Here is a 24,582-nt window from a genome sequence, read left to right as displayed (position 1 = left end):
AGAACTACTATATTATTAGTTTTTATATTTTGATAAATTTAAAATTAATTCATTTAAAAAATAATTAATTTATTTTTATAATCAAGTCATAATAAATTTAAATATCGTGTTATTACGTAATTCAATTATTTATTTAAATACCAAATATGTTTTAAACGTAATTGAGTTTGAAATATTATATTTTATTTATTTTCAATTTCTGTGTTAAAATTCGTTGTACAAAAATTTATTTCTAACAGATGGCTTCCTAATCCAGTTTTAAAGATAGGAATAGGGATGACAAAAATACCCGTACCCGTGGATATCTGCGGATAAAATTCATGACGGATAATTATTACCCGTGAGTATTTATTACCTGCGGGTAGTGGGTAACGAGTATTTTAATACCCGCTTATAAACGGTTGGGTACGGGTATCATACTATCCGTATTTGCGGGTACCCATTACCCGCAAAAAATTAAAATTTAATTTTATTTTATTAAGTTAAATTTAATTGAAATTAGAAGTAATAGTATATTTTATTATGTCAAATTTAATTATAATTATAAGGGTTAAATATGTTTTTGGTCCCTTAAGTTTTGGTGAATTTTGGAATTAGTCTCTCTTTGAAACTTTATACCAATTTCATCTTTAAAAATATGTGGATTTAGTCTTTCTTACCAAATTTTGTTAAGTTTATTTGATATTTTAAACGCATTTTATGATAATATTCGAGTTACTATTGAAGAAAAAATGTATCAAACGGTGTAAACAATTCAAATATTATCATAAAATGCGCTTGAAACGTCAGCTAAACTTAACAAAAGTTGGTTAAAAGGACTAAATTCACGCATTTCTAAAGATAAAAGACTAAATTGGTCAAAAATTTTGAAGAGAGACTAATTCCAAATTTCATTGAAACTTGAGGGACAAAAAAGATATTTAACCCCAATTATAATTATAATTAAAACTTAATTTAATTTATATTTTATTTTTATAATTTTATATTAAAAAATTTATAAAATACATATTTATTTAAATATTTGTGGGTATCAGGTATCCACGGGTACCCGCAGATTTTAAAAATATTCACGAATATTTTTTAAGCGGATACCCAACGAATAAACGAACGGATAACAAACAAATTTTTCTTTTGGTAGATCGGATTGCGGGTAGACACTATCCGTACCCGACCCGACCCAACCCGTTGCCATATCTAGAAAGGAATACGTGAGACATGAAAACAAAGATTACAAAAAAAGTAACACGAAAGACATATGTTAAAGTTTCAAGATCTTTTTTCTTTTTCTTAATTTAGTTGTTTTTCAGAAATCAAATTAGAGAGGCAATATAAATTCAATAACGCCATTCATTTTCAGTCTAATAAAAATGGAAAAACGAATCGTAAGCAGCGCATTCTGTTATTGCGTCAGGTCAACTCCACTGCAGTGAAGTGAGGAATACACCGTAGCTGGAGCTGGGGAACCTCGTCGCTACTCGCTCTCGTCCCCGCCGGAGATCCACCATGGACGGCAACCCCACCACCACTTCCTCCTCCGCACCACCTCCCGAGAATTTCAATTTCTCGCCCGATAGCCCCTCCCCGATCACCCTCACTGCGGATCAGGTCAGCCTCTGCACCCAAGCCCTCAACCTTTTGAAGGACAAACTCCAGGCTCCTCACACCATCACTCGGGAGTTTGCACACTTGCAGGTTCGCACCCTAACCTAATTCATTGTTCTCATATCAAACACACTAAGATTCAACGCACCGTGTTGTGTTGCGGTTTCAGGCAAACAGAATAACGCCGAGTGAGATGAGGAGAAGATGCACCGTCGCTCTTGACGGCGTCAATTTGAACAAAAACAGATACACGGACGTTTTGCCATGTAAATTTGTTGCCGAGGGTTTATTGGATTATTGTTTTATTTTCGGGAAAAGAAATTGAATTTTGTCACTTCTTGTTTCAGTTGACAATAACAGGGTTGTTCTCAGATCGAGTTCGGATTATAGACCTGCGGCACAGGGGTATATCAATGCAAGCTTGGTCTCGGTATAAACTTATTTAATGTGCTTTTAATTAAATAACTGTTGTGCAAGGAGACTTAGAGGGATTAGATAGATAGTTAAATTGGCTTGCATATGCCTCTTCAATGTATTATGCAGACCTCCTCCTCTGGAAACGTGTCACAGTTTATTGCCACACAAGGTCCACTTCCACATACTTATGAAGATTTCTGGGAGATGATTATTCAATATCGCTGCCCTGCAATTATCATGCTTACAAGGTTGGTGGATAATTATAAGGTACTTGTCACTTGGCCCTTCCTAGCCTATGCACTAACATATTGAGTTTTTTCTTCCTCGTTGTATTTTTTTAATTACGTTTTCTTTTACTTTCTCTATAGATGGTAAAGTGTGGAGATTATTTTCAAGCGGAGGATGGACCTCGAGAAGTTGGTAATATTTCTGTTATTGGTAAATGGGTGAACACTACTGAAACTTCATTGGTGCTGCGCCTTTTAGAGGTGAACCATAGAGAGGTCAGATGATTTTCCTCTTGTAATGGTTGTGACATTCAGACTATATATCTTTCTTTACAGATTGGCACGGGTACTAGTTTGTAGATGGGAGGATGTGAGATTCAGGAAGAGGTCCCCTTCTGTTGAAAACTATTATTTCATCTAATTCTTGGCCCTTTTGTAATTGTATTGCTATAAACATACCTACTCTAAACCCTAGGATATCAGAAATTTTCTTAGATAGCCTTCACTTTAATGCTTAAACTGAGTTCTCTCCTTAATAATAATATATCTCTCAACTATGTTAACACTAGAACCTGAGAGGCCACTACAAATTTAACTTGGAAGTTTAATGAAATGGTGGATTGTGCTCATGCTTTGCCAGGGATGGTGGTTCTAGAACTAGATTATGGTTAAAATATAGCAGTTGACTCTTAGTTTTGTTTTTGGAAGTTTAGGGTATTCTTTTGTGTACTCTTCAAATATTTTAAGAAAAATAACGATGGGAACTTTTATCAACATGAAATAAATGACACCCTTCTAACTATAATAACACAAAGCTTTGCAAAGTTATCTGGAAGGAGAAATAACATAAGTATAAAAAATAAACCTTCTTTCGATTTGTTAGTTTTTTCTAATTTGGAGTTTTTTTTTTTCCTGTCCTTGGTTGTATATTCTTCCATTTTTTTCAAATTTAATTTCTTTTGCACCAAGATAAAAATTCCATAACGATAACCTTTAATCTTTTTGTTTTTTAAATGTTCTGCATATCAAGTGAACTTGGGTGGAGGGTATCTATTTTGTTTTATTAATATTTTATTTTCGTGGTCTTAAGATGGCAATTTGGTGTTGAGTTATATAGGCACAAGAAACTTGAAAGAAACCATTGATCGAAACCCATCTGGCATTGATTGATGGAAAACTATTTTTTAGTTGTTAATTTGGTTTTTAGGTTGATGGGGGCAATTGTATTATGTATACTAACCTGAAATATTATTCATCCCAAGCTATATATCTGGGGTTTACCTTACTGCAATATATCATATTTTCCCCCTTGCAAACTTTCCTTTTCTATAAAAAGAAGAAAAAAACATCACAATTTTTTGTTATAATTTTGGAATGCACTCAATTTCTCTATATCTTCAATGTTTATTGCATCTTGTTTCATGCTAATCTTTATCTATTGTTGCAGGTAGAAGATGCTCCAATATCTGTTTTGCATATTCAGTATCCCGAATGGCCTGACCACGGAGTTCCCAAAGATACATTAGCTGTGCGTGAAATTTTGAAAAGATTATACCATTTACCACCAAACCTTGGTCCAATAGTGGTCCACTGCAGGTTCATTTCGTTCCTTCTTTTTCTGTGTTTATTCACTTTATGGCAGTGACGATGACAATAAATCACGTGTACGTATGTCTGAGACAAACTCTATCACTCAGTGCAGGTATTGGTAGAACTGGAACATATTGCACAATTCACAACACAATTCAGAGAATACTTGCTGGTGATATGTCTGCTGTGGATATTGCTAACACAGTAGCTGTGTTCAGGGCCCAGCGTATTGGAATGGTTCAGACCCAGGTATCAAGATTTGTTGATTTAATATTTAAGTACGACTAATGAATATACTGATTTTTTGAATGGCAAGATTTAGGTGTGCTGCTTGTTAGTCAAGTTCCATTTCTTAATAAAAACACAGGAGCTTTTGAAATATAAAACAGTGATGGTGTGGTGTATTGTTTTGTTTGATGGTAGAGAAGGCAGATTATCTCGATGAACTAGGCTAGCTGGCTAGGCAAGGATGTATAAATTAGAAGTTTGAAAGAACTCATTCTCCTTCAATGGAGAATCTATCAATTCCTATATGTTTAGAAAAAAAGGAATATTGTGTTGCCCACATTGGAACTCCTAATAATAGTAACATTTTGATGGTAATGAAGGCAGATTGTTGCAAGGAACTAGGCTAGATATGATGTAATCAAACTCTCTGTTGAGGAACTGAGTCCTCCTTCGAAAGTATCCATCCCTGTTTTTTTAATTACATGAGAAGTGTGTTCTATCAACTAGTTTATTACTAGGATCAATGCTCCTATTACTATTCTTCACGTGGAATATAGAGGTAATTAAGGCAAAAAAGAAATGAACTTGTGGAGGCTCTACCAATCGACATAAGTACTCTAAGAAATAAGATAGGGTACGACTTGCTCTCAAACTAAGAATAATAAGAAGAGAAATAAATTTGGAAAATTAATTTACATGGTCTTGAACACACTCAGCAAAAAACATTTTTCCATCAAATAAAAAAACTAGTGTTGAATGGACAATCGAGATAGAAGCACACGACAATTAAGATACGGTTGACAACTATCAAGAACTAATGTACTGTCTGTGAGTTCAAGTTATGACAATTCATGCATTTTCCACCAAAAAGTGCCATTGAACTTATGGAATTGAAACTATCTTTTTGAGCCTAATCTCCCAACACTATTGTGATTCTTCATGACACAATTGTATTCAGTACTTCTAGCACAAATATTTTATGCAATGTTTTTTTTTTAATCTTTGAGCTTAGGGGCATTGGAAATTTATTTCTAGCTTTCTGTCAGAAATTAAATGACCTGTTTCAAATTCTGATCAGATAAATACCACCGACTAAAGTTTTGTATAGACATGTACCCTCCTAACAGACCAAAAATCAAAGATAAGGAAAATTTCTATAATTTTTAAGAACAAGAGACGAGATTAATGTAATCGAAGAAAATCTTAAGGAAGATGACATTGTATTCTTCAGTCCAGTAGGGTTTTTGGCTGAGGAGACCTCAGTTAACCTGATATTCCTTCCCTCCATCCCCATAATTTGTAATCATAAACCATAAGTATTGTTATTATTATCGTCTGGCCCTTTTCTTCTATATGCTTACTAGTTGAACCTTTTGGTGATTCTCACTTTATCAGGATCAGTACATTTTCTGCTATAAAGCTATCATAGATGAACTGGAAGACCTTGTATCTCAACGGTAGAAGGGTACGTACTTCTACTTTCTTTTCTAGTTTTTCAGATGGTATAAATATTTTAGGTCCTCAAATTCTTTTTATACTTGATAGGATTGTTTGAGTTTTCCTCTATTCTTTAATTCTGCTATACCCTTTTCAAAGTTTTTATTTTGCTAGCTTGACGAATTGCTGTGTTTTGTGTGATCTAAATCCAGAGCTGGAAGGAAAGCTGTTTGCCTCATTTTGAAGCTAACTTCCAATTCTTCGACCTTTTTTTTGGTTCATGCAATGCTTATGTCTCCCGGCAGCTGACACTGAAACACTAGCATTCTGGATATTTTATGAATTTGACTCTATTATTCTCTAGCTTTTCATGTATAATTGCAGGCAGGGGAAAGCTCACAGATATTAGCATCCTTTTGGTTATATTGTTAGAATTACATTGTTGAACAGAATGGCATAATTATTAATGGCTGCAATAATCAAAAGTCCATTGCCCTACTGAAGTTAAGTAATCCCATTTTATGTGCTTAAGTCTCAAGGTTAGTCAACTTGAGCTGAGATCAAAGAGTATTAGCAAATTTATCGGGTTATTTATTTGTGCATATTTATATTTAGTTAACGTTCAAGAAAAGAAAAATATTAGAAAAATAAACCTTGCGTTGACAGCATAAAGCAGTCATACAATCACAGTATTATATATTATAAGTTTATTTTTAGCAAGTATTGTCTTAAAAATCTTATTAACGATGATTTCTGATTAATTGGCAGTGTGAATCTGTTTACATAGATAGTGCATAACTATTAAATTCAAAATATTATTACCATTAAATAATAATAAAATTATTGTAAATACGAGCTCTAGTGAAAAAAAAAAAGTGTAATAATACGCCCACATTAACAAGAATGCAAATTCTATTTTGTTACAAGAACAAATAAGTATGTATGCATTGAATGAGTATGATTTAATTTAAATAAAATAAAATGTACTTAATTACCTTAATCCCATTTGGGAACATATCCCAATTAAACATTTATAGGATAAATAGTTAATTATAAAAAAAATACTGAATACCCGTTTATTTATAAGCACCTATGTATGAGTTGTATTTTAATAGACGGAAAAATAAGGCTAAATCGTTTGAGTTATGAGCCATTTTTATAGTGTCCTAAAGTGGTTACTAAAATAAGTTGAGAATAGCTTGTCATTTTTTGAAAACTTATTTGGAATAATTTATTTACAACTTTTTTTGAACTTATATATTATGATATAAGAACATTTGTCTAAGGATATGAAAGAATTACTGAAAATAACTTTAGAATTCGTCTGACTTATTTAAAATTTATCTTAGTAAAGTTTCTATGATGATTTATAAAAGTATCAAATAATTTATATAAGATAGTTTAAGTACATTTTGAATATAAAAAATTTGTACTTTTAGCCGAGTCTGAAGCATTAGCTTTAATGATATTTATGAATTTGGCTGAACTGAATGCTATTCTTAAACTTTAATCTACAGTACTTGGGTTCGTTTATTGCTAATTAAAATTTAAGAAATATGATTACCCTGGTCATCATACTAATACAATTTTGTTTATGGAACATAAGTGCTTAATGACTAACATATTCAAAGACTCATTTTCCAGCTTCCTTACAATCCTTTTCTTGTTTTTTCTGTCAGTATCCTACCATATTCATAGCATAAATCTAATCACAACATCTCACTGAAGTTGAATATGTTCATTTAGCCATCTAAGTTCTCACTGCAATGATTAGTTTATGCTACATATCCATCAGGGGAATGATTAGGTACTGTAGCTGAAACCTAATCAATGAGTCCTTGTTTGTTTGCATTTCCTACAAGTTGACCAACCTTAATTTACAGGATGCCACTCTACTCCTTAGGTAATGATGCTTTTAGGGGTTCCCTAGTGAGGTTCATGCAGTTTTTTTAACTATTTAAAGAACTACCAAACCATTTTGGAAAACTTCTTTTTTAATGAAAAATTACCATATCATTTGAATAGCTAGTTCAGACAAGTTTTGAAGCTTCTAAATGGGTGTTTGTCAATGGCTATATATGAAAATAAACAAATATTAGCACCCATCGGTCAAGACTAAAGATGCATTTTTTCCCTGCTTACCTTAACAAGCAAAAATCTGAAGCCATTTGGGATTTTACAAACCGACAAGAGCTGCTTTTATGTTCATTGCATATAGTTTTTCTTTCCATTTTTTCGTTTGGTTTTTCATCCATGCTTAAGAAATTTCCTTGAAATTTCAACAAGCTTTCGCACAAGAAAGTGTCTAACAAGTTGCTTTAATACGTTGGAATATGAGTAGTTATAGTTTTCAGAAAATTTACATGCTTAAGACAACTGAAAAGCTTAACCTACACTGAAAGATTTAACCGTGCATTTGGATTGTCCTCTTCAATTACTTTTGTTTTTCACGGCAAAAACCAACGTAGACTCGTTATTTCACCAGGTGGAGCCAAATACATTTTAGAATCCAAGGATACAAAAGTGATTTCTAAGTAGGTAAAAAAAAAGGAGTTATATACTACAGTTCAAAACAGTAGAAAATTACAAAAATACATTTTTATATACTACGTTTTTTTGTGATCTTAGTTAAATGAGAATTTTAATATATACATGTTTGTGTGTTTTGGATGTGAATTGAGGATGGTGAAAATCTTCTTTTCATTCCCCCACAATCACTTGTGGAGATGGAGATGGGTTGATTAATCCAAACACAGAAAATATTGTAATCCCATTTTAGAAAAAAAAAATGTACCATGAAAGTTTATTTTCTATTCTAGCATTAAAAAATTCTCAAAATATCCCAAGCAAAACTGTATGGAACTTTATTACTTTTTCATTGTATTTTTTCTTTTAAAAATTATTTTTTAATCAATAACTTTAATAAAACAATTCCGTTACTTTGCATTTTACAAATTGATGTGATTATTAAAGGCATATTAATGAACTTAAAAGTTTTTTTTATCAGTTAAATTAAAAGTATTGTGCTTGTTGGAAATGGAAGAGGGGATTAGTTTTCCAAAAATTATATATATTTTTTAGTTAATTTTTGTTAGAGGAGAGATGAGCTCACAACTTTTCCTACTTCCCCTTCCAAATCATCCAAATCAATTTTATTTTTCTCAAAAAAAATTAATGAACTACTTTTCGATTCTGTATTGGAAGAGGTGTTATATGCAGTATTTTTCGTTCAACAACAACATAATGTTGCTGTCCAGATCACATTATTTACCTATTTTTGTCATATAAATACAAATTATTTCTCGCACAAGAAGTTAAACTTAATTTTATCAACAATAACTAACATTTAAAGATTTATTCAAGATGAAGGAAATGTAGAAGATGAAAACTAATTTCAAATTTTATTTTGGACAATGATATTTTAACCCACTTTTTTTAACTCACTTTTAATTCACTATTTCAATTACCATTAGATCATCACATCACATCATTTGAGAGAATCAAAATAGATAATCTAATGATAATTAAAGAAATGGGTTAAAAGTGGATAAAAAAGGTAGGTTAAACTATCTTTATTCTTTTATTTTTTTAGCTTATTTATATTTATTGACATACTTAAAATTGAGTATTCTGATATGTAATGAAGTATATATAAATGTTTGGATATTTAAGTTTTTTATTTATTTTATAAAATAATTTGTCTTCTTTTAATGATATAAGTTCCGATCACCAATAAATATTTATATATAATCATTGTATTATACAAAGAAATGATTAACGTGCAAGCAAAATACTATTAAACAAATATTTGTACGATATATAGATTGTCAATACGAGTCAATTCAATTTGGATTAGCTCATTCGAATTAAATTAAAAAAATTAATTGAATCTAACTCATTTCTTAGTAGGTTAGTGAATTAGTTTACTTACGAATGTTTTTTTTACCTTTTGAAATATTATGTATGATAAAGATAACAATTAAAAGTTATAGTATCAATATATATAGTTTGATAAATAAATCAAACGTTCAAATTATTTAAATTTTATTTAACAATATCTTAGTATTTAAAAATATCAAATTGTGAATCTATATAATTAGGAGTAGTAAATAATTATATTTTTTTAATTATAAGAAAATTAATAGTATTATTATTGGTGGGTTATGAGTCAACCCACTTTCAACCTAATTCAAACCTGTGAGTTGAATAAATTCGGGTTCAGTTCAATCCATTCTTAAAAAAATAAAATTTTTTCAGTCTAATCTAACTTAAACTCGTGATAAGCCGAAATAGCTGAATATTAAAATCCATTTTGACACACACAAATGTTGAAATCCATTTCATATATATATATATATATATATATATATATATATATATAAACTCATAAATGAATATTTTACATGTAAACTAATTAATACGTAAGTTATTGAAAAAGGAAATGGTGACAGTATAACCATGGAAATATTTAAAAAATGTATGAGCATCTAACATTAAAAAGAAAACACAAATAAACACATGAATGAATAATGTGAAAATCTCATATAATATATCTGCTTATTTTTATAATTATTTTAAAAATCACATAAAAACTAATCTTTTATCAATAGGCAATACATACGAACTTTTTTTTGCTGACAATGCATGCTTCTTAAGTTTAGAAACATACTAATAATTGTAAAATTTATTAATATTAAATTATAAAATATAACTATACCACTTTTCAAGATTGAATATTTTACATAAAAACATAGTAATATATAGAGTCACTATAAATATTCTGATGAAAAATCCACATTAATATAATTATTTAAGCAGTTAGCTTTATATTTTAATTAAAATTATGTATATCTATATAAAAATTTATTTACTCATTTTTTAATTATATTTTGAAAAATTATTTAATTTTCGTACCTTTTATATATACGTAACATACATAAGTTAATATAACATGTGGAGACAAGCTTTAATATCATATAAAATTAAAATAACTGAACATTTTAATAGCACATTGATATAATTTTGATGCAAAATTAACAATATTTTAGTATATTTTCCTTTCTTGTTAGTATATTTTATTTCAATTAAAAGAGTAAATTTTAACCGTTAGGAATTGATCTAGTATTTTTCCATCGATAGTTTCTATGTAATGAAATATGATTTCCATATGCAATAAAGTCAACACTAAAATACCTTTCTCTATCGCTTCATTACCCTCAACATTACTAGCAAGTAACATTTGACATATTTCTTCTTTCTTCTGTAGAAAAACATGTTTTTTTTTTCTGAAAGGTTTTGATTAAAGCTTGTGACACGTGTAATGTGATTTGATTTGGGAAATGGACAATGTTGTGTTTTCCGAATCTTGGAATGAAATAAGAAATTTCAGGTTTGTCAAGAAAAATGTTTTTATTACACAAAGGCGATTGTTGTCATTAGGAGAGAGAGAGAGGAAGGCAGTGAAAAAGACGAAGGGAACCCCATGAATGGATGTGTTTCATTGGTAGTTGGGAGAACATTTTGATGTTCATTTTCACCCACGGTCAAAATAAAACAAAACAACAGTTAGTGGGGTTGTGCTGTGTTGTGATGTGTGTGTGAACTCTGCGTTTTGACCATCGCTGAAAATGGAACAACACAGCACAGTGGAGAGAGAAAGATAGAGAGAGAATAGCTGATTCACTGAGTCTGCCTCTGTGCCTTTGTGTTGCGTGTGCCAGCTGCTGCTGTTTCACTTCGGGGGCAGAGGACTCTGTGTATGTGAAACAGAGTGAGTGAGAGAGAGAGAGCGCAAAAAAGCTCACTCAACTTCTCTTTGCTTCTCTTGGATCCCTTTGACCCTCCATTGCCATTCACCTTCTCTTGCACCCCTTTTGCTTTTATCTTCCTCTCAGAATGGCACACATGCAACTTCTCACAGATCTCTTCTTCTGGTATCTCTCTACCCTGTCGATTACCTTTAATGGATCCACCACTCTATTGGGTTTCTGTAGAATAGCTTTGATTCATGGGTTGGGGTGTTCCGTTTTTTTCTCTCTAATTTAGTTAATTGGGTCTCTCTAATTTTCCTCTGGATTTATTTTTTTATTATGTTAGATTTTATGGATTTTTAATTTATTTTTCTAATTCGGAAAAGATTTTGTGACTTGAACAGAGTTGATGGAGTGGAGCAGTAAGGGTGATCAAAATTGGTATCATCAAATTTTGTGCCTCGATTATACCATTCCTGTGAATTGAAGGTTCTGTGTTGAGGTTTTGTTTGAGTTATAGGGTGTGTTGTATGGGCATTGTGTACAGAGAGTAAAACTATAGAGTCACAAGCAATTGGACATAACATGGGAGGTATTTGCTCGAGGTCATGGAAAGGCACTGTTGATGGTGTAGCTGTGGATAATGCACTCAGTGGAAGCTCGAGGCATGCTAATGGTCATGCTAATAGTGAAGCTGGAATGGGTTATCAGTCTATTGGACCCCCCAGAAGTATAGATAGCAATTCAAATGTGCTTCCTGATGATGATGACTTGGATAAACATCAACGGGAGTCGTTTTCGTTTACTGGATTGGAAAATGTTTCGTATGGGTCAATGGCAGATGATATCAATGATGGGATTCCTCGCCTGTCCAGGGCTTTATCGCATAAATCTAAGTCCAAGCAAGCTGCTGTTAAGTTGAGTTACCTTTCTCATGTTTGATCTTTTTATTCTTCTAGGTTGGATTAGCTTATTTTGTATTTGGAAGTGCGAATAATCAATATGCTGCAAAGATGCCTCTGGCTGGAAAGCTGTTTTTTTGTGTGAATATGAAGGAAAACCAAGAAGTTTTATTATAGAAAAAGTACTTTCATTAGAGAGAAAAGAGGGGAGGTACAGTTGGGGGGACAAGTTACTACTCAGAGAAAGAAAACACACTGTCTTCAGAGTAGAAACGGAATCTCTCTTGAAAAAACCATGAATAGAGCTCTTAGGTGAAGCCATGAACCAAATCTCAAAGCATATTTAGCTAAAATGGTATACCTTTAAAAATTTAAGTATCTCATTCTGACAAAGATAAGCTTAAGCTATTGTGTGGGAACTCAGGCATTTTTTTTGCCTTGCTAACACACCAATTCACATTTATTTAGAATAGTGGCATCAAACATCAAACTTTTGAGCTCTTGCCTATTGAGGCTTTGATACAATATCAAGATTATTTCTCCAAAATGCTTAAGCTATTAGGTCAGAGCTTCTGATAACATACACTGATGAAATTCGCTAAAGAGCTGCCAAATTTGCATACAGTGACAACATATTGATTTTCGGGCAGACTGCATCTCCAATTTCTACCACATAAACAGTTCCATGCTTGGAATTCCTGTAAAACCAAACTTATAGTTTTTAATCGAGCTGACATGGGAAAATTTTTCCAGTGATCCCAAGTCATCTGTACCATTGTTATTAAAATCGTGATTTACCTTATAGGATCATATGATCTATCAATCGAACACGCCTAGGCAAGCTGAATTGTTGTTGGGATTGTCAAGGAGTAAGGTTGGAGCTGGATTGCGACATTCCATGTGCAATTGTGGGATCGTTGGTCCCCAGCAAGACAGAGCAAGTAAAAAAGACTGGTTTGTGTTTGTTTGACCAGGTTCCAAAATCCCTAAAATCACTTCTTATTTACGTCTTTCCCTACCCATTTGCAATTCTCTTTATGCAAACACCACTGGACCTCTCCTTTATTCACAATGGTCACCATGCGCTATTGGCACTTCTGCCCTGGGCTATGGCCTTCTGTGTCATTGCATGACTGATTCTTCATCTTGTTATATCATCATGGGAACGTAGGTCACTCTTAGTATCTACCACTTCTCTCAATCTTACTCCAGTTATCTCCTCTTGTGGTCTCATGCTCAATCTGTGATTTGCTTTTTCTCTCATCTCTCATCTCTGGTGACTGATTATGATCATGATTTTTCAACTAAAGTTTGTCAGCACCCCACTCTTCCCTTGGTAATACTTAAACTTAGCACCTTCTTCACCAGAACTAGCTGTTCAACTGACATGTTTTGTTGTGATGTGCAAATTGTGTTCAGTTAATCATTGGTGAAAGGTGGTCACTGAGTGCTATGGTGAATGTGTGTGAACTAAGAATTATCACAACCTTGTCCGGCAAGTGTACTAGTTAACTAGTAATAAAGTGAGTTATCATCCCACACGGACTAGGTTAAGTACCAATACCAATTTTGGCATTAGTTATGTGAATCCAGGTTAAGTTATCACAGTTAGTGGTTAGTTGTGAGGGTTAGCTTGGACTTAAGTTGGACTTTGGATTTCGCCAAATGGACTCAAAATGACTCAAAAACTACAAACATTTAAAAAACATAAAGTAACTCGTGTCTTACCTCCTTGGCTTTCTGTCATACCTCTACCTCACAATAAATTTCCTCACAATCTTGTCTAAATTTCTTGACAACATGTCCTAGTTGTCAAAGAAAATACTCTAATTCCTTTAGATGCACTCATTAAGCACTTGTGCATTGAGCATAAGATTCTCTAACAGTGCACACAACCTATACGTCTCCATTTCTAGAGCCTATATAAATCATATATCTCAATTTTTCATATATCTGACTCGGAATCTTATATCTCTCTCTCATTAACCCTAATCTGGCTACAATTGGTTGATTTCCACCTTATCAAAATACATTAGGTACAGAAAAATAAAATTGACGCATAAAAAGCAGGAAATTAAAATTCAAACGAACAAATTCAGAACAATAATACAGTTGTTACAACAACAAAACAAACACAAACAATAACTTAGGATGTGAAGACCATTCAAAAATCCAAAAAATTCAGAAAGTCTCCTAAAAAATGTGCAAAATGCTATATATGCAGCAGCTGATTCATTGCCCAATGCTATCAGACCATTGCTATGGAGCTGCTTCCGGAATTCTCGCTGCGGAGCGCTGAGTACATTAGTGGACATCCTTGTAACTAAAAACGATTATGGCAGTACGTATAGTTTGTGCCAGGTTGCACTCCTCACCCTGCATTGACAAGACTGCTGCTGGGCAATGGGAGCATATTCCACATTTTTCTGCGATTTTTCATGAAGTTTAGTGTGTATTTATGTAAAACAATATCCATAAAAAATTCCAATATGTACAAAACTATGCTAATTTTAATTATTAACGGGACATTTCTTATTATTTTTTGTATTTAATTCTCTAAATTGGTTCAGTGAATCTTCTTCAGATTTAAGAGAATACTCTTCTCTGTATTTTGTATTGAGCTGTATCTGTTAGGAGTTTTGACGGACCCCTTTACTGAGTCCTGATAGTATATATAGGCCTGTAAATTAGAGACTCAGTCACTTTTGTATTCATTTAACATTAATACAAATTCTCTTTTATCTTTCTCTGGAAATGTGATTAAGATTCATCACTAGCTAAGGCCAATACAACAAAATTAGTGTATCAAAGTGAAGGTAAAACCTAAGCACATTTGAACCTACAGTGAGCATTGAAGATACTTCTTATGAAATGATTTCATGCATTCTCATTGCAGAAAAGATCAGTACAAGGGGCTGTATAGAAAACTGGATCTAACCAACAAGAAAGAGAATAACAAGGATGTGTGTCAAGTGTCCTAACAAACAAGGGAAGGAATGAGAGGGATGTGTGAAAAGTGTCCCACTACAAATAATGCATAAGCAATCTATGAATAGGAGAAAATAATAACAAACTGCAATTGCAATATTCCCCAGAGGCTTGACGGTGGATGTGCAAGAGTCCCAGCTTGGCAACACATTGTGAGGTTTTTAGGGAGGAGAGTTATAGTGAATGTCAGCCAATTGATTGGAAGGTGCAATGGGAAGGACCTTCCCTTTTTTCTTGCTAATCAATATTGTGGGGTTATATGTCTAGATAATTGCTGTTCTTTGTCATAAGAAGGCTGGAGTTTCTACTAGAAGATATGTGAGTTTACAGAGAAGTGCTTACATATGTTGTGCTTTTGATTATATTAATTAGACTCCTTTTTTCTAATGAGCTAATACCTCACATGGTGCCAAACATTGGTCTTAAAGAAGAACTTATTCTTGATCTCATGGATTAGATTGGATCTATATTCTTTACCATTTCCTTTCTCCCCCCCCGCCCCTTCCTCATTTTAGGGTCTTTAAGGCTTCCCATATATGCAAACAAGGGATTAGATTGGCTTTTTATCTTATCTTTTGGTGTATTACAGGTATCAGAAGTGAGTTCACTTTTAGGAAGAGCTGGTACAGCTGGGCTTGGCAAGGCAGTAGAAGTTTTGGACACACTAGGTAGTAGTATGACAAATTTGAATCTCAGTAGTGGTTTTACGTCGGGTGTGTCAACAAAAGGGAATAAAATTTCAATTTTGGCCTTCGAAGTTGCAAACACAATTGTTAAGGGTGCCAATCTGATGCAATCCCTTTCAAAAGATAACATCAGACATTTAAAAGAGGTGGTTCTGCCATCTGAAGGAGTGAAAAATTTGATATCCAGAGATATGGATGAACTCCTAAGAATTGCTGCAGCAGACAAGAGGTAGATTATAATTGATATTTGCATGATCAACTTAGTAGAACTCTTGCTTTAGTTTGGAGCTTATTTTCTTCAGCTACTACTGCTCTTAAAGTTTTCGCTTTCTTATTCTTTTTTGACAGAGAAGAGTTGAAAATATTTTCGGGAGAAGTTGTGCGTTTTGGAAATCGTTGTAAAGATCCTCAGTGGCACAATCTAGATCGCTATTTTGAGAAGTAATTGTAGTTGAATTGGTTTAATCTTATATTTCTTAAGAACAAATATAGCTGAGTGGATTTAATCTTTATTTATATATTTTCTTGTAACATCTAACATTGTGTTAGTTATGGTTTTCTTTGCCTTTGTTGATGTTTAGGTTAGGTTCAGAGCTTACACCACAAAAACAATTGAAAGAGGAGGCAGAAATTGTGATGCAACAACTAATGACCTTTGTTCAATATACAGCTGTGAGTAAGCCTGTTAAACGGAACAATGCATATGCCTGTCATCTTCTTCGGATTTGTATGCTAAACTCAACATTTTATATCTTTGTTAAAGTGTGTATTTGAGTATTGTATCTTTGTTCAACATACAGTTTGCACTAAACTAATGGGAAACTGTGTTTTGGGGTCTCTTTGAGTAAACTTCTCTATGAACACTTTTAGGAGAAGAAAACAAGAAAAAAATGAAATAAACTTCTCCATAAACTTAAATTAACTTATGCTAGAGTATAAAAAACAGATTTTGGAGAAGCTATTATATAATAGCTCGTAGAGAGATTTATTTCACTTTTTAATTTATTTTTTTCTCTTATAAAAGTGTTTATGAAGAATTTTATTCAAACAAACCTCTGTTGTAGTTTGAAATTCTTTTATCACCCTCATTCTCTTTGCCAGGAATATCACTTAAAACAAAACTACAATCATATGAAGAAAATAAAGCTGTCTCAATTGCTTGGTAATTGCATGTTATTACTTGAATTCACTTCTGTTTTATGCTGCAGCCATGTTTGTAAAGGTAGCTTATTTAGATTCACTGTCACCGTCCATCTTTAATTAGATATAAACTTTCATTTCAGAGATTGATAATTTACTGTCTAGGATATTTCCACTTTATATCTGAAACTTTAATCTTAGCTATCTATGCTATTGCACTTCTTATAAGAAAGAAGGTGTATAAACAGGTCATGCATTTGCACATTGAGATTGAGAGATAATTAGATGGACCTTTTTCCTGTGCTTTCTGGGTTTTACACTCTTGAATTTACGGATTATTTCTCAATGAAATTGCCACTTTCTTTCATCCGTCATGTTATGCATATTAAGAAACCTATGAACAATTGTATGATTTAAGTTAAGCTTGATTTCCAAATATTCTTATTTTATTATGAAAAAAAGTTTGATAAAAAAAAGAAATCATGAATCAGATATGGACAATTAAGTTATAAAGTGATTATGTAGTTTGAGATAAATATTCCCGCCGTTTTATTTTGTCAATTGTTTAAGGTTCTTTTGTAGAAATCAAGAAACACAATTTTCTAGTTCTTAATAAAATAGTTATGAATTTTTTTATTTCACATTACAATAAAAGCTTATAATTAAAGATTAGGTGAAGAGTAAGGTTGTAATTGACAAAAGAGTAATTAATGTTATATTAGACTTTTTCGATAAGAAATTATCCTTACAAACTAAGCTTTGACAATTTTACATACCTTTAGTTACATTAATGTGGCATTTATCACCTTTTCATTTTAATTTTCAACTTTGAACTCAACAAACACAAGCAACATCTGTGCTATACTAATTGGATATCAATTTTTATTTGTGGGTAAATAGCTTGTCAATTTAATATTTTTGAATTACTTGCATTCCTTTTTGATCATACACACATACTGCATTCTTATTAATCATGCTAATCAACTACTAACAAAAATATTATAATCTAAGTTACTTGTGCGTCATTATTTACATAAACATTTTTATTTGAGACCACCATTGTATATTCTAATTTGGACATATATTTTGAATGGTAATTGTATTATTTTCTTAGTCAAATCAAATATTACATTCTTATTAATCATGTTAATCAGGTACTAACAAAAATATTATAATCTAAGACTTGACTTAATTTAGTTAGACCTTTTTCTTTGCGTGCAGGAATTATACCATGAATTGCATGCTTTAGATAGATTTGATCAAGATTATCGGCGCAAGCTTCAAGAAGAGGACAATTCAAATGCCACACAAAGAGGTAGATGTTGGCCTATATTTACTTATCCAGTTGTCATTAAATCCACTTGAGACATGAAGAAAAATCAATATTAGTTCTGATAATTGAAAACTGTACAATGCAAGTTACGATGTATACAGATTTGGTTATAAATGATATCCCAGAACCATGATTACTTTAAGTACAAATAAGGAAAACTGTAATAGTTACATATAGTGAGGAAGCAAGTGTAATTATATCTAAAAAAAATAAATAAAGGAAATAATGAATAATAACATATAGCTACAACAAATTCCATTTTTTGTATTATGCATTTGAAAAGTTATTTGTTTGAGTCAATGTCTTGTTTATAGTAGTTTTAACAAAAAAATATGTTGATTCATCCTCTAGTGGCATTCTTTGCCTGTATTCAAACTACCTTAACCAATTTTCTCCATTTCTTTCTCAATAGATATCCAGCCAATATCTCCTCATATACAATATTAAAATTATTTTGTATTGTCTTTTGTGTGTTTACACATTGATCTTAACGTATTCAATTGTTCGGCTCTCACCTTTTTCTCGTGATATATCTTTAAAACCTAACATTCACTACCATATAACAATATGATAAAGCTTTCTTTTTAGTTTGGTTGGTACTTTGTTGTCACAAATAACCTCTGATGCCTTTCTCCATTTTAACTACTGAGCTTGTATGTTGTGGGTGACATCTTAGTTCATTTTCCTATCATTATGTTAGTTACTTAAACTTAACCTGTGATATGAAACTTACCTCTAAGTCTTATTCCTCTTGTTGTTATAACTATGTTGGTCTTTTTTATCACAATAATATTCATATTTTTGAGTGATCAATGATTATAAACTGTGTAGGAGACAGCCTTGCAATTTTAAGAGCAGAACTGAAGAGTCAAAAGAAGCATGTAAGAAATCTGAAGAAAAAATCATTATGGTCCAAGATTTTGGAAGAGGTAAACAGTGTTATTTCTATAAATATTTTCAGTTAATGCAATTTTTGTAATAGAAGGTGATCTTAGATTTAATATTTTTTATTTGTTTAGTTTTGTAGTATTGGTGATTTGGCATCTGAAACGTGCTTTCTCTGAAATCCTTGAATTAATTTTATTGTATTTTGTTGTTTCAGTTTAACTAAATTCATTTCCCCTTGTTTGTTCCCCCTTTTCCCTAATAAAATTTACTTTTCCAATTCTTTCAGCCTCCTTTTCTTGAGCATTTTCTCATCATACAAGTATAAATTCTGATTGTTGTACTTGCAGGTGATGGAAAAGCTTGTAGACATCGTCCATTTTCTATACTTGGAGATCCATGAAGCATTTGGTAGTTCTGGTACGCTTTCAAGAATTTCCAGTATTTTTTATTGTGTTTAGTTAAGTTTTTGATATTCTTTACTTTTGTTCCGAGTATGGACAAATGAGTTAGGGTGGACCTGACATATCTATTTATTTCCCTGTCATGTATTCGTCAAACACGCTGGAGTTTTGTTTATATAAACAGTATTTAATTTATTGATGAAAAAAACTCTGCTATATCATTGATATATAGTCTGAATATGGTATTCAACAAGGGCACAAGGGCCAATTCATTTGTATGGTTATAGTTGTAAAGCTCATGTACTTTCAATGGTTTGATGTGAAGTTGTGTGCATCAATTTGATGCAATAATAATTTGTTTCGCATAATTTGTTTTTAACTTATCCTATGTTTTTTGTGAATGAATTTTCTGATCTGTTCACCTTGTCCTGACCTATTTTGTTCTTTAATCCCGCTCAATTTAGTTGCTCCTCCTTTCATTTTACTGACAAAATGTAGAGCATCCGTTGCCATTGCTAAAATACCAGGTCAATAAAACATTTGTTTTATACCTCTTCCTCCTTGCAGATACTGATAAGCAAGCGAAAGATTCTCAAAGTAACCACAAGAAGTTGGGATCTGCCGGTCTTGCTTTGCATTATGCGAACATTATCACTCAAATTGACACTCTTGTGAGTTTAGGATTCTACTTAAATTACATAATCTCTAATATTTGTCATGGTCTTGGAAGTTCAATTGTCTTTCTTCGTCATTGTTGGCTGTAAAATATTGTTGTTAATAACAAAAATTGGAGAAAGAAAGAAAAGAAGGGAATTAAATGCATTTACATAGGTCACAAACAAGCATAATAGTGTGTTAAAAAAATCACCTCAAAATCAGCTTCCTATTCATGGTAATGTTGGGGATATGGTGATAGTATTGGTTCTTTCAACTTGTCTTTTTATATTATTTTCATGAAATGAAACAGTTATCTCGTTTTCTCTTCTCTCTTCATATTTGTCACAATGGTATGAATGATGGTTTACGATAATTAGTATTATACTATTCTTAGCATTGAGCCACCTGTAATTCTATTAGGATAGCTGGAGTTTGTTGTAGACAGTTAGATCTTAATTGACTATCTTGCAGCTCAAGGTATCTGATTTTGTAAATACTTTAGTATTGTAACTCAATCATTATTAATACAAGACATTTTATATATTGCAAAATTCCTCTATTCTGAATTCTTTAATGACTTTATGTGATTTGACCTAATCTGTCATTCTGTTCACTTTATTTAAAAGATGTTACCAGAAGGAAGAATACTACTCCTCTATGGTAAAAAGAAACTGATCAGTTGGGTACTGTAGGAACATCTCGGGTTTTCCTACCGCATTTTAAAGTCAGTTTGATTCTATGGCTATCTGGGTTCTCGTCATTTGTTTATCCAAGTGAAGTTTTAATAACTAAATGCAGTTAATAAAATGAGTGATTTTTTTTTTCTTTTGAATATTTTAAGTTAAGCTTGTCCATTAGAAGAAAATTTTAAAAGTTGATCAAATTTGATTGGCCACTTCTCGTTTCTTTTGATACACACACTAGGAAGCAAAGCTGTCAATCAGGAGATGCAATTCTTTTTCATTTCTTGTTTTGGGTATTACCTACTTCCCTTGAGAAGTAAGATTGAACACAGAAGCCCTTTCTTATATTTGCACGAATAAGATCATGATTACGTAATGAGTAGCCATGCTCCAATAAACGAGTGTCATCTGACATACAATGAAAAAATCTTTTTAATCATTTCATATATTTTTATTGAATAGAAAAATGGTGCCAACTCTATAAGGCGAAAAGGCTGTGTTATAGTTTTATATATATAATGCTATTCAAGCTGGTAGAGAGACACAAATGGTCACAACTGCACTATTATTTGTTTCTAAAGAAAATGATAGCAAGACTATTAGGAAGGTAGCCCTGAGTTTACATTTTAATTTAACCAGGTGTCTCGATCAAGTTCTGTGCCTCCTAATACAAGGGATGCCTTATATCAAGGGCTTCCGCCTAATGTAAAATCAGCATTGCGCTCAAGGTTACAGTCATTTCAGGTTAAAGAAGAGGTGCATATTCCATTTCCATCATACATTTTCTTAGTTGGGTATCCATACCATAAATACTTGATTAGTTATTGATATCTGTCCCTTTAATTTTTCATTTAGAAAGATTGAATCTAATTGGAATTTTTATCTCACTTTCTTCCAAGTAAGATCATTAATATTCTAAATCTAAAACATTCTTGCAGCTTACTGTCCCACAAATCAAAGCTGAAATGGAGAAAATATTGCAGTGGCTAGTCCCTATTGCTGCCAACACAACGAAGTATATTTACTAATCCCTACTAAGCAATTCCTAGATGTCCTAGTACTGCATTTGGTACAACAAATCTGTTTAACTTTGTTTTCCATTATGATCATTAAACAACAATGCTCATCATTCTATTTTTGAATAGCAATTCAGGTTGCTTGTTCTAAAGACACCATTGCTTTAACCGTGTTACTATTAGGCATTAGCTTTCATAAACTATGTTCTACTATTCAATTAGCATTAACCTCTACATGTTCTGCTCTCAAATTTAACTATCTGTTTTTCACTTTGGATTAATTCAGAGCTCATCATGGCTTTGGATGGGTTGGAGAATGGGCAAATACTGGGTGAGGACAGATCGCCGGATTCTATTCCTTTATGTTTGTATGTTCTACCTAGTTTTCTAATGTCAGCTTGTGTAGGTCTGAGGTGAACCGGAAACCCGCCGGCCAGACCGATTTGTTGAGAATTGAAACACTGCACCATGCTGATAAAGACAAAACAGAAGCTTATATACTTGAACTTGTTATCTGGCTCCATCATCTTGTCAGCCAAGTAAGAGTTGGAAATGGAGGAATAAGGTCCCCAGTTAAATCACCAATCCGTTCTCCTACCCAAAAGACAGGGCAATTATTTACACAGAAAACATGTTCTTCCCCCATGCTAACAGTTGAAGATCAACAAATGCTCCGAGATGTCGGCAAGAGGAAGCTAACACCAGGCATTAGTAAGAGCCAAGAATTTGACACTGCCAAAACCAGGTTGAGCAAACACCATAGGCTAAGCAAGAGTAGCAGTCACTCCCCAATCAGTGAAAACAAAAATGACATATTCTCAACAAGGAGGCTACCTTCTGTGCCTGTCATTGACTTTGATATTGATCGAATGAAGGCCTTGGATGTGATTGATAGGGTGGATAACATTGGAAGTTCATAGTTGTGTGGCATATCTTGGTCTTTAAGCAACAGGGGATGCTTGAATTAAATGAGTTCAAGGTAAGTGCTCCCTTATGTTTCTTGTGTGCCATGAGAAATGTTTGTTGATTTCCATGGCAAGAGTGATATGATGTGAGCCATAGTCTTTTTGAGATTGTTGTAGATGATTATGGGGCGGGGACAAAGGGGGTCACCGTTTTTCATTAGATGTATATGTACAGATTACATCTTCATATAATAATTGTTCTTCTATAATTTTCTCTTCTCTCAATCTTTTGTGTGTATATATACACATATATGAATCAATTAAGAATATAGAGAAGGCAGTAGCAGATGAAGGGAAAGGAGTTTCCTAAGCAAATATTTATAGATAGCGTGATAGATGTTTCTTGCATAAACAGAACACTGAAAGAAATACTGATACATAACATGTTTCCGGATACAAATTTGGAAAAATAAAAATCTGGAATCCAAATTACATTTCAGATTAAACAATCATAGTCCAAATTTATGTTTGAGATGGTATAATCTTTCATTCAAATTTATATTTCAGATGGTATAATCCTTAATGCAAATTTGAAAGTAAACAGACAGGTGTAAATTTTTTAATAAGGGACAATTCAGTCATTTCACTATGACCATCGGGTGCAAGAAGAAACATGAGGGTGTAGGAAGAAATCCCCATGTTTCCTATGTACCGATTATTGATCTTTTTATAGTATTTTTTTTCTTAAATCTTTTGCAGTTCGGTGCGTGAAATCTTAGTCAAGAAAAGTGTTGAAGTTTGGTTTATTTATTTAAAGCTTGGATTTTCATGTTATAAAAATATTTAGTTTTAATTTAGTTTAACAGATCATGTTCTAAATTGAAGTGCAATGTAGAGTGTCCTCTTCATTTGTCGATTTTCATGTTGATGTGTAAGGCATTTTCTATTTTCTAATCCATGTTATTAAAATTGGCATGTAAGTTGACTTAGTCAGGTACTAAATAATTTGTTTAACCAACGGGTTATAAACTGAACCAATTGAATTGTATATAATAAAAAGATCATAAACAGATTGTTCGATATAATGGTTGAGATAGGAGTACTTTTTTTAAAAAAATGAGATAGGATATCTAAATACAAGATGCATTTAAATCTTGAAAAAGAAATTATTAATACATAAATTAACATTTGGCACTTGATATCAATAAAAGTAAGAAAATATATATTTATTCTATAATGACATAAAATTAATTATTAAAATATGCACATATAAAATGGATGCATATGTGTAGCACATGTTTAGTTAACAATGATCAAAACTTTATGGCTGTCTTTAAACGAATTTCACCACAAGTTCCTCCAATAAGAAAAAAAAAGTAAGGAAAAAAAATTAAATTAATTTCTTCGTAACTTCAGAATTAGTTTATGTTTTTAAAAAATCTCCCGTATAATTTTTATATTTTTTTATATAAGATTAGGAATGATAAAATAATTTTTATAATTTAATAATAATTTTAACAAAATTAGGAAGTGTGAGAGTGAAAATTCATAGTAAATTTTTAACTAATATTTTTCATTGATTTATTAAGTTTATATATAATACAGTGAGGATAACTATTACGAGAATGGATATATAAAAAACTAATAGGAGATGAGCTTAAAATTACTTGGTATATTTTTTAAAACTTAAGTAGGTAGATTGGTATACTTTAATATTCTATTGTGACCCTAC

The 24,582-nt window shown here is 32.1% G+C and overlaps 2 protein-coding genes across 5 annotated transcripts; both read left to right on the top strand.

Annotated features, from left to right (window-relative positions):
* Positions 1-1,346: 1,346 nt before the first annotated feature.
* LOC114189533 (protein-tyrosine-phosphatase PTP1) lies at positions 1,347-6,004 on the top strand. 2 transcript variants are annotated; one of them, XR_003605688.1, is made up of 9 exons: positions 1,347-1,692; positions 1,772-1,868; positions 1,950-2,032; positions 2,146-2,286; positions 2,388-2,522; positions 3,694-3,842; positions 3,949-4,085; positions 5,460-5,529; positions 5,714-6,004. XR_003605688.1 is itself a non-coding variant. In XM_028078121.1 (9 exons), the coding sequence occupies exons 1-8, from the start codon at positions 1,504-1,506 to the stop codon at positions 5,523-5,525; spliced, it is 1,002 nt and encodes a 333-aa protein (XP_027933922.1). In that variant the 5' UTR covers positions 1,348-1,503; the 3' UTR covers positions 5,526-5,529; positions 5,714-6,004. The 2 variants fall into 2 exon arrangements, 1 of the variants encoding a protein (XP_027933922.1); XM_028078121.1 differs by having other exon boundaries at positions 1,348-1,692; positions 3,944-4,085.
* A 4,953-nt stretch (positions 6,005-10,957) lies between these two features.
* Positions 10,958-23,129, top strand: LOC114190691. Of its 3 annotated transcripts, none has more exons than XM_028079671.1 (13): positions 10,964-11,434; positions 11,638-12,169; positions 15,731-16,056; positions 16,176-16,268; positions 16,409-16,499; positions 18,189-18,282; positions 19,132-19,229; positions 19,536-19,605; positions 20,157-20,260; positions 21,569-21,685; positions 21,868-21,944; positions 22,232-22,276; positions 22,352-23,129. In XM_028079671.1, exons 2-13 carry the CDS (start codon positions 11,837-11,839, stop codon positions 22,863-22,865), a joined length of 1,962 nt encoding a protein of 653 aa, XP_027935472.1. In that variant the 5' UTR covers positions 10,964-11,434; positions 11,638-11,836; the 3' UTR covers positions 22,866-23,129. The 3 variants fall into 3 exon arrangements, with proteins under 3 accessions (XP_027935473.1, XP_027935472.1, XP_027935471.1); XM_028079670.1 differs by having other exon boundaries at positions 10,965-11,434; positions 11,656-12,169; XM_028079672.1 differs by lacking the exon at positions 22,352-23,129 and having other exon boundaries at positions 10,958-11,434; positions 11,656-12,169; positions 22,232-22,280.
* The last annotated feature ends 1,453 nt before the right edge of the window (positions 23,130-24,582 follow it).

This window comes from Vigna unguiculata, chromosome 7 (genome assembly GCF_004118075.2).
Source record: "Vigna unguiculata cultivar IT97K-499-35 chromosome 7, ASM411807v1, whole genome shotgun sequence".
NCBI lineage: Eukaryota > Viridiplantae > Streptophyta > Magnoliopsida > Fabales > Fabaceae > Vigna > Vigna unguiculata.
Note: the sequence above shows the minus strand (reverse complement) of the source record. Positions and strands in the feature narration are given on the sequence as shown.

What these genes read in the sequence shown, in the direction of transcription:
- LOC114189533 (XM_028078121.1), top strand. Translation starts at nt 1,504, where the DNA reads ATGGACGGCAACCCCACCACCACTTCCTCCTCCGCACCACCTCCCGAG. An exon ending in GGGAGTTTGCACACTTGCAG is followed by an intron (nt 1,693 to 1,771) that starts GTTCGCACCCTA and finishes TTGCGGTTTCAG; the next exon opens with GCAAACAGAATAACGCCGAG. An exon ending in TAGAGGTGAACCATAGAGAG is followed by an intron (nt 2,523 to 3,693) that starts GTCAGATGATTT and finishes CTATTGTTGCAG; the next exon opens with GTAGAAGATGCTCCAATATC.
- LOC114190691 (XM_028079671.1), top strand. Translation starts at nt 11,837, where the DNA reads ATGGGAGGTATTTGCTCGAGGTCATGGAAAGGCACTGTTGATGGTGTA. An exon ending in CTAGATCGCTATTTTGAGAA is followed by an intron (nt 16,269 to 16,408) that starts GTAATTGTAGTT and finishes GTTGATGTTTAG; the next exon opens with GTTAGGTTCAGAGCTTACAC. An exon ending in CCTTTGTTCAATATACAGCT is followed by an intron (nt 16,500 to 18,188) that starts GTGAGTAAGCCT and finishes CTTTGCGTGCAG; the next exon opens with GAATTATACCATGAATTGCA.